A 16,945-nucleotide genomic window follows, 5' to 3' on the forward strand; every position below is an offset into this window, starting at 1 on the left:
GTTTCAATTCAATTGATTACAAAGTAGTCAATTACTGTTAAAAACCCAAAAGATTTGCTAATACTCTTTACAGAAAAGAAAGCTGCCATTCTAATCCTGTCTGGGTCTGTGCATTACGCCTCTGTAGTGACTGGAACATGGGCAGTTGGATCTCATTGACTATGAGTTCTCTGATTGGAGTTATTAACCTGCGCCAATCACAGAGCCCTGGCTGACAGATATAAACAGGAGATTGGTAGTGTGGGGTTAAAAAAGAAAAAAAAATAAACAGGAGATTGTCCTAGAGGTGGTCGAAAGGTGTGTCAGGGCGGACCGAGAACTGAACGGGGCATGGGGTGGACCGAGAACCGGAAGGTGGGTAGGGGCGGTTTGCCTTAGAATGGTGGGAAGGTGGGAGGGGCGGGGGCTTGCTGGGTCTGTATTGTCTGCACTTTTGTATGTAACAGTATTGTCTAATGCACAAATGTCATTGTTGATGTCTCTTTATATTTTTATATGTGAAACTGGGATTTGAGGTTTGTCCTCATGTCCCTGTAAAGTGTTTGAACGGTAGGGTTTGGGGCCGGCTTTGCTGCTCCTCTCCCTTGTAAAATTGCTGTCTCTTATATGCAGCTGTAAATGTAACTGTTTGTTGTAAACTGTTTTTGTAATTTGTTTAATAAAATAAAAAAAAAACAGGAGATTGCCCTTTGTGAAGGGCACTGCTTGTCACTGGCCACTTGGGTGTTTTCCTATCTTCCTGGTGGTGTAAATTGAATAAAGATTCGTACACCTTGTGTCTCTCACTGTGTCTCACACCTACACACACACAACATGGGTGCTGGGGAAAAAATAAGCACTACCGCAGTTAGGCGGTAGTGTGGGGGTTAAACAAAGAGAAAAATAAAAAAAAACAAAAAAATTAACAGGAGATCTTCATTCCTGCACACACACAAGAAAAAAAGAAAAAATATAAACAGGAGGGTCAGGGGTTCTGTAAAAAAAAAGAACAGGTGTGTCCGACTTCCTGTTAAAGAAAAAAATAAACAGGAGATCCCTTTGATGTGAAGGGCACTGCTTGTCACTGGCCACTCGGGTGTTTCTTTGCTTCCTGATGGTGGAAACTGAATAAAGATTCATGCACCTTGTGTCTTTCACTGTGTCTCACACCTGCGCACACACAACATGGGTGCTGGGGAAAATATAAGCACTACCGCAGTTAGGCGGTAGTGTGGGGGTAATAGAAAATTTAAAAAATGAAAAATAAAAAAAAGTAAACAGGAGATCCCTTTGATGTGAAAGGCACTGCTTGTCACTGGTCACTTGGGTGTTTCTTTTCTTCCCAGTGGTGGAAACTGAATAAAGACTTGTTCACCTTGTGTCTTTAACTGCATCTCACACCTATACACACACCACATGGGTCAGGGGAAAAATAAGCACTACTGCAGTTAGGTGGTAGCGTGAGGGTAGAAAAAGAGAAAAAAAAGGAAAAAAGAAAAAAGAAGAAGAAGAAAAAAATAAACAGGAGTTTGGGATTTGAGGTTTGGCTTCATTTCCATAAAAACTGGTTGAACGGTGGGTTTTGAGGCCTGGCTTTGCCGCTCCTCTCCCCTGTAAATTGCTGTTTCTCTGTATACGGCTGTTAATGTTAATTGCTTATTTGTAAACTGTACTGTTTTATAAAATTAAAAACAACAGGAGATTCAGAAAGGCTCCTCCAGTCTTGGGACTGGCTTGGAGCTGGCTGGTCACAGCAATGGAAATAATGGATGACTTGGTGATGGGATACCAGCCTCTGTGCAGTGATTTCATCCTCCTTACATCAAATGTGGTTGACAATTAACTTTCCTCTAACGCAGACCAGAAATCCATCAGTTATGTTAAGCTACCACCAATGATTTAAGAAGGTCTAACACCATCCTCTCAGGATAACTGATAATGGGATGCTTTTTTTGTAACCTACTACTGATAGTTTGTAAATTTTTACTGAAATTGAGCATCATTTAATCCTGCAATTTTGAAAAAAATCTCCTCTGTGCACAAGCTTCCTGCTTTCACTGTTAATATATACTTTCTTAGATCAACATTTAACATTGAAACTGCTGATGTGAACACTTCCTCATAACAATTTAGTTGCAAGCTCAAGACTGCAGGGAGCACTGAAGACCAGGAAAACAAAACTGCTTCCTTTGGAGGTATTTGAATATTTCAGATCTACTTATTACTTAACTTGGCTACTTACCATTAGACTTTATTTCCCTCACGTAATTGCTGGGGAACCATCCATTTTTGCCATTTAATGTCCCCTCCCACCAGCCTCCTTCCTCAATTCTGGTCACATGGATAACATCGCCCTTGGTAAAGCAGAGTTCATCTTCATTGGTCTGATAAAAGTTGAATTTTGCTTTCACAATCATGTGATGGTTGCTGTTATCAGTCATGTCCTTAAAGAGAGAAAGGAATATTTAATGAAACTAGATTTGTAAAAAGAATTAATTTTGTATTAAAAATCAACCTCTATAAACCACTGGTCATACATCAGTTGGAGGACATGTGTTCAATTCTGAGTAGATCTTGGAGATGATACAGAGGAGATTTATTGGAATGAGAGTCTACAGAGCCACATGGGGAGAATAACAGGGATGTTCTCAGCTCAAACAAATCAGTAAGTCATCTTGAAGATTAAAGTCAAAGTGCAACAAACAGCTAAAAATACAAGGTGAGTAATTAAGAGCAAAACAAAGAATAAGATGTTAGAGCCCTGAGGATGCCTGAGCATTTCATTTTTCTAATATATTCCTAGTTTGTTAGAGGTGTGCACTGCAGGGCATCTTTGGAAAGTTTATTCAATAGAACTCTCGGCTGAAAAACTTAGGATAATATGTGGGCCAATGGAGAGTATTTCACAAAGCTTCACCCATTAGGAGCTAACTCTTTTATTTTGGGTGCAATTCTTCCTACAATGATCCCACCCATCAAAAAATCAACTTGTGAGAGTTTTCTCATTCTACTTTTCTAGGTTCCTCATTTTGAAATTCTATTGCACCCTTTCCGGGTTCAAAACTCACTCACCAAACTTCGATACTTCCCCGGAAGGTTTTTTGAAGTTCTTCCAAGCGATAAATGTGATCCAGCCAGGGAATCAACTGACTTGATATGATGGGATTGGTGGCGGGCACATACTGAGTCACTTCCAACACCAATGTCTGTAGAAAACAACAACGTAGTTAGTCATACAGAACAACAGTTTCCAAGTGACAGCAGTGGATGTTTTGTCTTTTTCCCAGCTCTGCAATCCAAGAAGAGAAAATAGTCGGATTAATCTTTGGATCTGATCCTGAACAGATGGCTTTGTGACAAGGACTCTCACTTATGACGCATCTACTGAAAGTAATGTAGCCCCACCACGTAGATCATATTGATCTGTGCCCCTACAATGGAATTCAACATCTTGCCCCCCTCCATCAGTGCACCATGGGCTGCAACACATTGTCTAAAACTGCAACAACTCACCTTGTTATTTAGCACCTTCCCCGCATACTCCACTGCCAAAGGACAAAAGCAGAAATGTCAAGGAGCACCATTACCTCCACGTTTTCCTCCCACTGGGACTAGTATCACTATTTCATCATCATCAATGCCAATTCAAGATCCTGCAAGCTGCTACTTAACAACACCAGCCCAAAGGCTTCAGCAGTGCAGTAAGATTCAGACTGACCCCTGGGGACAGGCAATATCATAGCTCCTTGAAAGTGGGGTCGCAGGTAGATAGGATAGTGAAGAAGACATTTGGTATGCTTTCCTTTATTGGTCAGAGTTTTGAGTACAGGAGTTGGGAGGTCACTTTGCAGCTGTACAGGACATTGTTAGGCCACTGTTGGAATATTGCGTGCAATTTTGATCTCCTTCCTATCGGAATGATGTAGTGAAACTTGAAAGGAAAAGATTTACAAGGATGTTGCCAGGGTTGGAGGGTTTGAGCTATAGGGAGAGGCTGAGCAGGCTGGGGCTGTTTTCCTGCAGCGTCGGAGGCTGAGGGGTAACCTTATAGAGGTTTACAAAATTATGAGGAGCATGGATAGGATAAATACACAAAGTCTTTTCCCTGGGGTCGGGGAGTCCAGAACTAGAGGGCATAGGTTTTGGATGAGAGGGGAAAGATATAAAAGAGACCTAAGGGGCAATGCAGAGGGAGGTACATGTATGAAATGAGCTGCCAGAGGAAGTTGTGAAGGCTGGTTCAATTGCAACATTTAAAAGGCATCTGGATGGGTATATGAATAGGACAGGTTTGGAGGGATATGGGCCAGGTGCTGGCAAGTGGGACCATGCTATCTGTTCGGCATGAACGGGTTGGACCAAAGGGTCTGTTTCTATGCTGTACATCTCTATGACTCTAAGTGAGGCTTTCCCAGAATCTCCCCTTTCCCTGGAAGGAATGCTAAAACTCTCCAAGCTACCTTTGATCGTCCATGAGATTCGGTCGAGCAAAATGAATAATTCTATCTGGGAAGCGAGGACCATGATAGCAAATATCGATTTGCCATGGGGAGAGGGGCAGTAGGATGGATTGAGGAGAGTGTGTTGAGTAGGTGTGCAGATGGGGCTAAGTAGGACATTAAGTTCCTGTGAGATAGAATATGAGGTTGGGGACCGCAGAAAAGTCAGGATTGGTTGGCTTGGGATGAAGACAGATTGAAATTAGAATTGGAGTAGCTGATAAGTTGGTGTGAAGATGGGTTAGAAGTGAGATTGGGTTGGGATAGAGGTGGATTGGAATTAGTGTTGGAGGGATTGAGGGATTGAGTGGAGACAGGGTTGTCTCCTTGAAATGGTATGTGGAGACAGTGAAAGACTTATGCAGTTCGTAGGAGACCCCAACACAGAAAAAAACACTCTGCAGAATAAATTGATGTAATGAGCAATGGGATCAAGCACAATGCCAACCGGAATTCCACAACCAGATTTCACATTACCATGGCTGCTAACTGGGCAACATTTATTTCTGCTATTTCACTGTCTAAAGAAAAGTACAGGAATTGAAGTTTAGATCAGAGTAAGGTTCCATTGCACTCTAACTCCTGATTTGTGCATAGGACATAGAACATGGAAAAGTACAGCACAGAACAGGCCCTTTGGCCCACGATGTTGTGCCGAGGTTTAATCCTAATGTAATCCTCACTGCTACCCATGTGCATGTCCAGCAGTCGCTTAAATGTCCCTAATGACTCTGGTTCCACCACCACAGCTGGCAACGCATTCCATGCATTCACAACTCTCTGCGTAAAGGACCTCCTCTGACGTCTCCTTTATACTTTCCTCCTAATATCTTAAAACTATGACCCCACGTACCAGTCAATCCTGCCCTGGGGAAAAGTCTCTGGCTATTGACTCTATCCATTCCTCTCATTATTGTGTACACCTCGATCAGGTCTCCTCTCTTCCTCCTTCTCTCCAGAGAGAAAAGTCTGAGCCTTTTCAACCTTTCTTCCTAAGGCAAGCCCTCCAGTCCAGGCAGCATCCTGGTAAACCTTCTTTGCACCCTCTCCAAAGCCTCTTTATCTTTCCTATAGTAGAGCGACCAGAACTGGACAGAATATTCCAAGTGTGGTCTCACCAGGGACTTGTAGAGCTGCAGCAAAACCTCATGGCTCTGATACCCCTGTTAATGAAAGCCAAAATACCACACGCTTTCTTAATAACCTTATCCACTTGGGTGGCAACTTTGAGGGATCTATATACTTGCACACCCAGATCCCTCTGTTCCTCCACACTATCAAGAATCCTGTCTTTAATCCTATATTCAGCATTCGAGTTTGATCTTCCAAAATGCATCACTTCGCATTTATCCAGTTGAACTCCATCTGCCATTTCTCAGCCTAGCTCTGCATCCTGTCTATGTCACGCTGCAGCCTGCAATAGCCCTCGATACTATCGATGACACCTTTGTGACATCTGCAAATTTACTAAACCACCTCTCAACCTCCTCATCCAAGTCACATATAAAAACTACAAAGAGCAGAGGGCCAAGAACAGAGCCCTGGGGGACCCCACTCAACACTGACCTCCAGAATACTTTCCATCTACAACCACTCTCTGCCTTCTGTCAGCCAACCAATTCTGAATTCAGACAGCCAAATCTCCCTGTATCCCATACTTCCTGACTTTATGAATGAGCCTACCATGAGGAACCTTATCAAATGCCTTGCTGAAGTCCATATACACCACATCCACTGCTCGACCTTCGTTAACCTGTCTTGTCACCTCCTCAAAGAACTCAACAAGATTTGTGAGGCATGACCTGCCCCTCACAAAGCCATGCTGACTGCCTTTAATCATGCTATGCTTTGCCAAATAGTCATAGATCCTATCACTCAGAAGTTTCAAAACTTTGCTGACCACAGACGTAAGACTGAGTGGTCTGTAATTGCCAGGGATTTCCCTATTATCCTCTTGAAAAGAGGAACAACATTCGCCTCCTTCCAATCCTCCGGTACGGCCCCGTGGAGAGTGAGGAGGCAAAGATCTTCGCCAGCGGCTTAGCAACCTCCTTTCTCACTTCCCAGAGCAGCCTAAGACAAATCTGGTCTGGCCCTGGTGACTTATCAATCTTAATGTTTCCCAAAATTTCCAGCACATCAACTTCATCAATCTTGATCTGGTCAAGCCTGTATCCCAGCTCCTCAAAGTTCTTATTTACAACAAGGTCCCTTTCCTTAGAGAAAACTGAAGCAAATACTCATTTATGGCTTCCCCTATCTGCTCAGACTCCACGCACAAGATCCCTATGCTATCTCTGATCGGCTCTACCTTCTCCCTGATCATTCTCTTATTTCTCACATATGAGTAAAATGCCTTTGGGTTCTCCCTAACCCTATTTGCCAAGCCTTTCTTGTGCCCCCTCCTTGCTCTCCTCAATCCATTTCTGAGCTCCTTTCTAGCAAGCCTGTAACCCTCTAAAGCTGTGCTAGATCCTTGCTTCCTCCACCTTACATAAGGTACCTTCTTCCTTTTGACGAGAAGCTCCTCTGTTCTTGTCATCCAAGGTTCCTTAATCTTACCCCTTCTTACCTGTCTCAGAGGAATAAATGTGTGCATCATTCGCAACAACTGCTCCTTAAACAGTCTCCACATGTCATAAGGGCTATATTCAGGACCATATTTTTTTTGACAGTACTCCAATCTCACATCCTATCCATTGCTAGAAACATCAATCTCCAAAAGCATTGACTTCTTGCATCAAAGGAGGTATTTCGATTCTGTAAATACTTTGGAAAAAGCCATCTCTGTCCCTGCCTCAAAACGCACCTGCTACCTAAACTCTTATTCAAGCTTTGGTTCCTTTTATGCATTTTTGGCCAGTCTCCTACATTGAAGCCTATGTAAACTTGAGCACATCCAAATCCCTGCTGCCCATTCCCTAGTTTACACCAACTCCTGTACATCTGGGCGCATGGTGGCTCAGTGATTAGCAGTGCCAAGGATCCAGTGCAATTCCAGCCTCAGGCAACTGTGTAGTTTGCAATATCTGCGTGGGTGCTCCGGCTTCCTCCCGATGTCCAACGATATACAGGTTAGTTGGACTGGCCATGCTAAATTGCCCATAGTGTCCAAGGATGTGCAGGCTAGGTAGAAATGCAGGGTTACATGGATAGGTTGGGGGAGTGGGTCTGGGCGGGATGCTCTTCAGAGGATCAGTGTAATATCAATGGGCCAAGTGGTCTGCTTCCACAATATAGGGATTCTATCATCCCCATGCTCACTCAGATGCAATGGCCTCTGGCCATGCAGCTCCTTCTGCATGTATTTAAATTCCCTCATGACCTCACTCACCTCTCCCTATTCACTATAACATGCTCCAGTCATACAATTTTCTGGGATCTTGACACACCTCCAATTTGGGATCCCCTGTCCATCCTCGATTTTTAACACTCCACTCATGATGGCCATGTCTGCAACTGTCTAGTCCCTAAGCTCTGGAATTCCCTATGGATCTCTCTCACTCTCTCTCTCCCCCCACCCTACCCCACCCCACCCCACCCCACCTCCCCAACCCCCACCCCCACCACCCCACCTTTGGAACATTCTTTAAAACTTTGGCAAAGTTGTTAAAAGTCTGCCCTCTTGTCTCACGTGGATGGGTGTTGAAGTTTGTTGCTAATTAACGCTGAGAAAGGTATTTTATAAATGATCAGTATTAGCTAATCTCCTAAATTGCATTGTACACACTTTACACCTACAAGATTATACTGAGTGTCTGACATGAATCGAAAATCCCTTCCCCCCGCAGTCACTGCAGGAGTTGGCTTTAACAGCTGGCCCTCACACACACTGATTTCAAACTGCCGATTTTGTTAGCAAAACAAAATGTGTGATGCTGTGTTTGTTGTAAATCTTGATGTAGCTGTTTTGGTCTCAGGTTGCCATGGTGATAGGTAGTCAGACAAAATCTGCAATTTAACGGAGCCGGGTCCACATCTGAATGCCAGTCAGTCCCTAAAGGGTGAGGCTGAGTGGAAATTGAGGGTGGGGAGGGAGGAAATGAGAAAGCCTCATTTGCCTGCAACCTACCTGCAGGGAGCCCGTTCATTGACTCTGTCAAGCCCTTCTTACCCATACATGTCAAGACCAATATGCAACACCCTGCCCTGCATTTTTCCAATTCCAGCCTAAAACTGACCCAGCATGAAAATGCTTGTGAATGGTTTAATTCATCCTGTAACAAAACAAAAAATCTGTGTATAGAATCAGGGCACAGGAAAATGAGGAGGCCAGTTCAAACCTGTTCAGTCATTTAATTAGGTCACAATTGATTTACAGCTTTAACTCACATCTACCCACCAATGCCATAATATCTGTAGTCAACAATCCCATCTGTTAATCTTAATATTGACACCATACATTAATCAATTCCAATACCGAACAACCCAGATGGCCTCCTGCTTCAAAGACCGCAATTTCCCCTCAGATGTGGTTGACGATGCTCTCCACCGCATCTCCTCCACTTCCCGCTCCTCTGCCCTTAAACCCCACCCCACAATCGCCACCAGGACAGAATCCCACTGGTCCTCACCTACCACCCCACCAATCTCCAGATACATCGTATTATCCTTCGTCATTTCCGCCACCTCCAGACAGACCCCACCACCAAGGATATCTTTCCCTCCCCTCCCCTATCAGCGTTCCGGAAAGACCACTCCCTCCGCGACTCCCTCGTCAGGTCCACACCCCCCACCAACCCAACCTCCACTCCCAGCACCATCCCCTGCAACCGCAAGAAATACAAAACTTGCGCCCACACCTCACCCCTCACTTCCCTCCAAGGGATCCTTCCATATCTGTCACAAATTCACCTGCACCTCCACACACATCATTTACTGCATCCGCTGCACCCGATGTGGCCTCCTCTACATTGGGGAGACAGGCCGTCTACTTGCGGAACGTTTCAGAGAACACCTCTGGGACATCCGCACCAACCAACCCAACCGCCCCATGGCGGAACACTTTAACACCCCCTCCCACTCCGCAAAGGACATGCAGGTCCTTGGCCTCCTCCATCGTCAGACCATGACAATACGACGCCTGGAGGAAGAGCGCCTCATCTTCCGCCTAGGAACCCTCCAACCACAAGGGATGAATGCAGATTTCTCCACCTTCCTCATTTCCCCTCCCCCCACCTTATCTCAGTCCCAACCCTCGGACTCAGCACCGCCTTCTTGTCCTGCAATCTTCTTCCCGACCTCTCCACCCCCACCCCCTCTCCGGCCTATCACCCTCACCTTAACCTCCTTCCACCTATTGCATTCCCAACGCCCCTCCCCCAAGTCCCTCCTCCCTACCTTTTATCTTAGCCTATTTGGCACACCTTCCTCATTCCTGAAGAAGGGCTTATGCCTGAAACGTCGATTCGCCTGCTCCTTGGATGCTGCCTGATCTGCTGCGCTTTTCCAGCAACACATTTTTCAGCACCATACATTAATCCACATCCTCATCAGCTATTTAGGGAAGAGAGTTTCAAAGTTCGATTCCCCTTTTTGTGAAGAGGTGCTTCCTGTCATCACCCTATCTCTAAGTTTAAGGTTAAGCTCCCTTGTTCTAGACTTTCTCAGTAAAGGCAATCATTCCAGAATGGGCCAAAACCTCTTGTTCCTTCTTGACCCCATTTTATTTGTGAAAAAACTTGCTTCATCGGAACAATGCTCATTCATTTTAACTTAACAAAGTATATATTTTTTCTTAGTTACATAAGAATTAGGAGGAGTTGGTAATTCAGTCCCTTGAGCCTGTTCTGCCATTTGATACGATCATGGCGGATTTCATCTTGGCCTCAACTCCATTCTCCTGCCTGTTCCCCTAATTGGTGATTATTTTCTCACTCCAATTTCCATCCTCTCAAAAAGACAGTGTCCACACGGTGGACACCTAGCCATTGAATACCAAGAGTGAGGAGGTCACAAACAAAAACAGAAATCACTAGAAAATCTCAGCCGGTCTGGCAGCATCTGTGGAGAGAAACCATAGTGAACTTTTCAGGTCCACTGACCTTTCCTTTGAACGGCAGTGTGATTTTCCAGCAATTTCTGTTCTTTATTACTGTTTCAGATTTCCAGCATCTGCAGTTCTTTTGTTTTTTTTGTTTCTTAAGGAGGTCATGATGGGGATGGACATAACACCAGTTAGGATACAGCTGGAGTACTGTGTGTGGTTCTTGTCTCCACAATTCTCCACTGAGGAAGGACTGTAGACAAAGCAGCGAAGATTCACTGGGTTTGGAGCATTTCATCTATAAAGAGAAGCTAGGTTGGCTGGGGTTGTTTCCCTTAGAGCAGGGAAGCCTGAGTGAGGTTTGGATTGAGGTCTACAAAATTATGAGGGATGCCGACAGGGTAGATAGGATGAAAATTTTCACTTAGTGGTCAAGGCATGAGAGGGGATTTAAGAGGGAAAGAAAGGTTTCACCCAGAGGGTGGTGAAAATCTGAAACTCATTGCTTAAAGTGGTGGCAGGGGCAGGAATCATCACAACATTTGAAATACTTAAATGAATACCTGTAATACCATAGCATCAAAAGCTATGGGCCAAATGCTGGAAAATGGCATTCGAGTAGATTAGATTAGATTCCCGACAGTGTGGAAACAGGCCCTTCAGCCCAACAGGTCCACACTGACCCTCCAAAGAGTAACCCACCAGACCCATTCCGTTTGACTAATACAACTAACACTATGGGCGATTTAGCATAGCCAAATCACCTGACCGGCACATCTTTGGACTGTGGGTCCCCAGAACATTACCTGGATCTCTGGATTACCAGTCCAGCGATAATACCATTAGGCCATCTCCTCCCCGTAGATAGATGCCTGATTGCCAGCTCAGACACAAAGGGCTGAAGGCTCTCTTTCCATGCAGTAACATTCTATCACTCTCAAATGATGACATCTGTGAACCTGCTGCAGACACATGGGTTGACGGAAAAATACTAAGATCCTTACTGCCCAGAGTGCTTGGTCATTCAACTTCAAAGACCATAGATGTTCCTGTACATAATAAGCACAAAGGAAGAAGCGGACTTGCATTACAGAGTTGTTCCTCACATTCTCAGGATGATATAAAGTGTTTAGTGGCCAATGAATCAGTTTGTACATCTTCATAGTTACATAAGTAAACAATCTATTTATAGCATGATTCGAAACGACTGGCCAACTAGTCTCTGTTTGGACAAGTTGCTGAAGAGATAAATAACTAAGGAGGAAACTATTCCTTTTTTGAGTACTATGTCACTACTCCAGTGTGCTGGAAATCAAGTTCCACTATGAAAAATCACCTCAGATGTTAATATTAAAAAAAACTTGCCAAAAATCCCAATTTGTCTCTGATTGATTGCCGATGAGGTTAAAAGCAAACCTTACTAGAGTCTTCAATAACAATAATAAAAAGTCAATTTATTGTAACTTTTAATGTTACCAAACACAGTAAAAGAACAAGATTCCTAATTTATGTTTCTTAAACTTTACCCCTTTTAAAATTCCCACATGCACTCAGACACATAAGAAAAATGAACAGACAAAACGAATCTCATGAGAAGAGAGGAAAAACCAAGTCAGGGAACTTAACTCTGTATGAGCACCCCAAACCAAAAAACTAGATGGGTTGCTTACACAATCTTTTCGATTTCTTGATGAAGCCTCGATGTAACCTCTATCATGATGATCAGTTCACTGATTTCTTGGTTCGACCTGGGTTCTTTCTGGTTGCCTTTGGGTTTTACAATTATTTCTTTCGTATCTATGAATGTAATGTTTTTGCTTTTTCAACAGAAATTTGGTGAGAGCAAATTTACAGAGAAAGGCAAGACAGAAAGATTGATACAGCCAGCCTTTGCAAGTCTTCTTACTTCTCCGTTTCACTCTCCTCATAGATTCTATGTTAAACTGCAACCTGACCACTCAGAAGGTTTTTGCTATGTTGAGCTTCCCAAATATTATTACCCATTAAATAAAATTTCTGAAGAAATCAGATATGGAGTTGACTCGTAGTGAATATTAAATAGAAACAGCAGGAGGAGAATCTCTGCAGTAGAGGGAGTACAGTTCCCTTCATTGTAATTTCTGCTTCATTTTCATTTAATTACAATCAGCCACAAAACTACAAAACTCAAGATCAAGCGCGCAGCCACCTTTGTTCAACTGCAGATGAGGAGTCAGTGAGACAAATTCATTGTGATTCTGATTTGTTGCTGATTTATCTTCTTGGGACCTCTATGAATCAGCAATGTCACAACTGGAGAAGCATCACAAAACATTCTAGTTATTTCTCATACCCAACTCCAACTAATTAGATTAGATTAGATTACTTACAGTGTGGAAACAGGGCCGTCGGCCCAACAAATCCACACCGACCCTCTGAAGAGAAACCCACCCAGACCCATTCCCCTACATTTACCCCTTCGCCTAACACTACGGGCAATTTAGCATGGCCAATTCACCTAACCTGCACATCTTTGGACCGTGGGAGGAAACCAGAGCACCCAGAGGAAACCCACGCAGACATGGGGAGAATGTGCAAACTCCACACAGACAGTTGCCCGAGGCGGAAATTGAACCCAGGTCTCTGGTGCTGTGAGGCAGCAGTGCTAACCACTGTGCCACCGTGTCGCCCCATATTGTATTGAAACAGTAAGACACAGTAAGACCAGGGACCATCCCATTCAGGAAAACACACAGTGGTAGAGCTCTTGAAACAATAGATCCAATATCACTCCCAAGCATGCTCTCACCATGCGCCATGTCTCAAATTACTCATGCACTGGAGCCTTAAGTGTTATCTTCTGGGGGAAATCTCTCTAATTTGCATTTAAATTAATCAACTCTAACTGTTTCCACTGTCTCCTGAGTGAATCTGACTACAGATTCTCCCATGTGCTAAAATAATGTTTCCATGTATTAATATAGAAATAACTCCTTCAAAGGTAAAATGGATCATCTGTTCTGCCTCCTGGACACAGAAAAAGGTGGTGAAAATCCAGAACTCTTTCCCCCAAAATACTGCTGAAGCTGCGCATGAAATGAAAACTTTCTAAATTGAAACTGATAGATGTTTATTCAGCAAACATACTAAAGGTTCACAATCCAAGGTGGATAGGTGGAATCAAGCATGATCCAAATGAATATCAGAACAGACTGGAGATGCTCAATGGCTTTTTCCTCTTCCTATGTTGCCAGCAATGTTGGTATTAGATAGAGTCATAGAGATGTACAGCATGGAAACAGACCCTTCAGTCCAACCCGTCCATATCGACCAGATATCGCAACCCAATGTAGTCCCATCCTGCCAGCACCCAGCCCATATCCCTCCTAGCCCTTCCTATTCATATACCCATCCAAATGCCTCTTAAATGTTGCAATTGTACCAGCCTCCACCACTTCCTCTGGGTGCTCATTCCATGCACATACCATGAAAAAGTTGCCCTTTAGGTCTCTTTTATATCTTTCCCCTCTCACCCTAAACCTATGCCCTCTAGTTCTGGACTCCCCAACCCCAGGGAAAAGAGTTTGCAAATTTACCCTATCCATGCCCCTCATAATTTTGCAAACCTCTATAAGGTCACCCATCAGCCTCTGACGCTCCAGGGAAAACAGCCCCATCCTGTTCAGCCTCTCCCTCGAGCTCAAATCCTCCAACCTTGGCAACATCCTTGTAAATCTTTTCTGAATCCTTTCAAGTTTCACAACATCTTTCTGATAGGAAGGAGACCAGAATTGCATGCAATATTCCAACAGTGGTCTGACCAATGTGGCCACAACATAACCTCCCAACTCCAGTACTCAATACTCTGACCAATAAAGGAAAGCATACTAAACGCCTTCTTCACTACCCTATCTACCTGCGACTCCACTTTCAAGGAGCTATGAACCTGCACTCCAAGGTATCTTTGCTCAGCAACACTCCCTAGGACCTTACCATTAAGTGTATAAGTCCTGCTAATATTTGCTTTCCCAAAATGCAGCACCTCGCATTTATCTGAATTAAACTCCATCTGCCACTTCTCAGCCCATTGGCCCATCTGATCAAGATCCTGTTGTAATTTAGGTAACCCTCTTCGCTGTCCACTACACCTCCAATTTTGGCGTCATCTGCAAACTTACTAACTGCATCTCTTGGGCTCGCATCCAAATCATTTATGTCAATGACAAAAAGTAGAGGACCCAGCACCGATCCTTGTGGCACTCCACTGGTCACAGGCCTCCAGTCTGAAAAACAACCCTCCACCACCTCCCTTTGAGCCAGTTCTGTATCCAAATGGCTAGTTATCCCTGTATTCCATGAGATCTAACCTTGCTAATCAGTCTCCCATGGGGAAACTTGTCGAACGCCTTACTGAAGTCCATGTAGATCACATCTACTGCTCTGCCCTCATCAATCTTCTTTGTTACTTCTTCAAAATTCTCAATCAAGTTTGTGAGACATGATTTCCCATGCACAAAGCCATGTTGACTATCCCTAATCAGTCCTTGCCTTTCCAAATACATGTATATCCTGTCGCTCAGAATTCCCGCCAATAACTTACCCACCACCAACGTCAGGCTCACTGGTCTATAGTTTCCTGGCTTGTCCTTACCGCCCTTCTTAAACAGTGGCACCACGTTAGCCAACCTCCAGTCTTCCGGCACCTCACCTGTGACTATCGATGATACAAATATCTCAGCAAGTGGCCCAGCAATCACCTCTCTAGATTCCCACAGAGTTCTCGGGTACAGCTGATCAGGTCCTGGGGATTTATCCACCTTTACCCGTTTCAAGATATCCAGCACTTCCCCCTCTGTAATCTGAACATTTTGCAAAATATCACCATCTATTTCCCTACAGTCTATATCTTCTATATCCTTTTCCACAGTAAATACTGATGCAAAATATTCATTCAGTATCTTCCCCATCTCCTGCGGCTCCACACAAAGGCCGCCTTGCTGAGCTTTGAGGGGCCCTATTCTCTCCCTAGCTGCTCTTTTATCCTTAATGTATTTGTAAAAACCATTTGGATTCTCCTTAATTCTACTTGCCAAAGCTCTCTCATATCCCCTTTTTGCCCGCCTGATTTCCTTCTTAAGTAAATTCCTACTGCCTTTATACTCTTCCAAGGATTTACTCGATCTATCCTGTCTATACCTGATATATGCTTCCTTCTTTTTCTTCACCAAACCCTCAATTTCTTTAGTCATCCAGCATTTCCTACACCTACTAGTCTCATTTCTGAAGACTTCTCATTTTCCAGCCGTCCCTTTACCTGTGAACATCTGCCCCCAATCAGCTTTTGAAAGTTCTTGCCTGATACTGTCAAAATTGCCCTTCCTCCAAGTTGGAACTTCAACTTTTAGATCTGGTCTATTCTTTTCCATCACTGGCCCCAAAGTGCTCCCCCAATGACACCTCAGTCACTTACCCTGCCTTATGTCCCAAGATTTGCACCTTCTCAAGTAGGTATATGCACATGGCATGGTGGCACAGTGGTTAGCATTGCTGCCTCACAGTGCCAGAGACCCGGTTCAATTCCCGCCTCAGGCAACTGTCTGCGTGGAGTTTGCACATTCTCCCAGTGTCTGTGTGGGTTTCCTCCGGGTGCTCTGGTTTCCTCCCACAGTCCAAAAATGTGCAGGTTAGGTGAATTGGCCATGCTAAAATTGCCCATAGTGTTAGGTGAAGGGGTTAATGTAGGGGAATGGATCTGGGCGGGTTGCTCTTCGGAGGGTCTGTGTGGACTTGTTGGGCCGACGGGCCTGTTTCCACACTGTAAGTAATCTAATCTAATATTGAATCAGAAAATTTTCTTGTATACACTTAAATAATTCCTCTTCACCTAAACCCTTAACACTATGGTAGTCACAGTCTATATTTGGAAAGTTAAAATCCCCTATCATAACCACCCTATTATTCTTACAGATAATTGAAATTCCTTACAAATTTGGTTTTCAATTTCCCGCTGATTATTCGGGGTCTATAATGCAATCCCAATAAGGTGATCATCCCTTTCTTATTTCTCAGTTCCACCCAAATAACTTCCCCGGATGCATTTCCGGGAATATCCTCCCTCAGTCCAGCTGTAATGCTACCTTTTATCAAAAACGCCACTCCCCTCTTCTCTCGCCTCCCTTTCTGTCCTTCCTGAGCTGCCAGTCCTGTCCATTCCTGAGCCACGTTTCTGTAATTGCTATGATAACCCAGTCCCATGTTCCTAACCATGCACTGAGATCATCTGCCTTCCCTGTTAGGCCTCTTGTGTTGAAATAAATGCAGTTTAATTTATCAGTCCTTCGTTGTTCTCTGTTTTGTCCCTGCCTGCCCTGACTGTTTGACTCGCTTTTTTTCTCAACTGTACCAGTCTCAGATTGATCTCTTTCCTCACTATCTCCCTGGGTCGTATTCCCCCACCTTACTCATTTAAAGCCTCCCCAACATATCTAGCAAATCTCCCTGC

General features: G+C 44.0%; 1 protein-coding gene across 4 annotated transcripts in view; it reads right to left on the reverse strand.

Annotated features, from left to right (window-relative positions):
• Nucleotides 1-16,945, reverse strand: part of LOC122550467 (rho guanine nucleotide exchange factor 7-like) — a 137,417-nt gene that overhangs the window by 78,192 nt on the left and 42,280 nt on the right. For all 4 annotated transcript variants that reach the window (XM_087987899.1, XM_043691228.2, XM_043691224.2 and 1 more), the window contains exons 4-5: nt 3,052-3,185; nt 2,222-2,423 (exon numbers count right to left, since the gene is read on the reverse strand). In XM_087987899.1, the coding sequence (XP_087844025.1) occupies nt 2,222-2,423; nt 3,052-3,185 (336 nt within the window). The remainder of the gene's footprint in view (nt 1-2,221; nt 2,424-3,051; nt 3,186-16,945) is intronic.

The sequence above is a fragment of the Chiloscyllium plagiosum genome, unplaced genomic scaffold (assembly GCF_037043375.1).
Source record: "Chiloscyllium plagiosum isolate Xiang-an unplaced genomic scaffold, Cpla_swu_hap1 HiC_scaffold_6, whole genome shotgun sequence".
In the NCBI taxonomy this organism is placed as follows: domain Eukaryota; kingdom Metazoa; phylum Chordata; class Chondrichthyes; order Orectolobiformes; family Hemiscylliidae; genus Chiloscyllium; species Chiloscyllium plagiosum.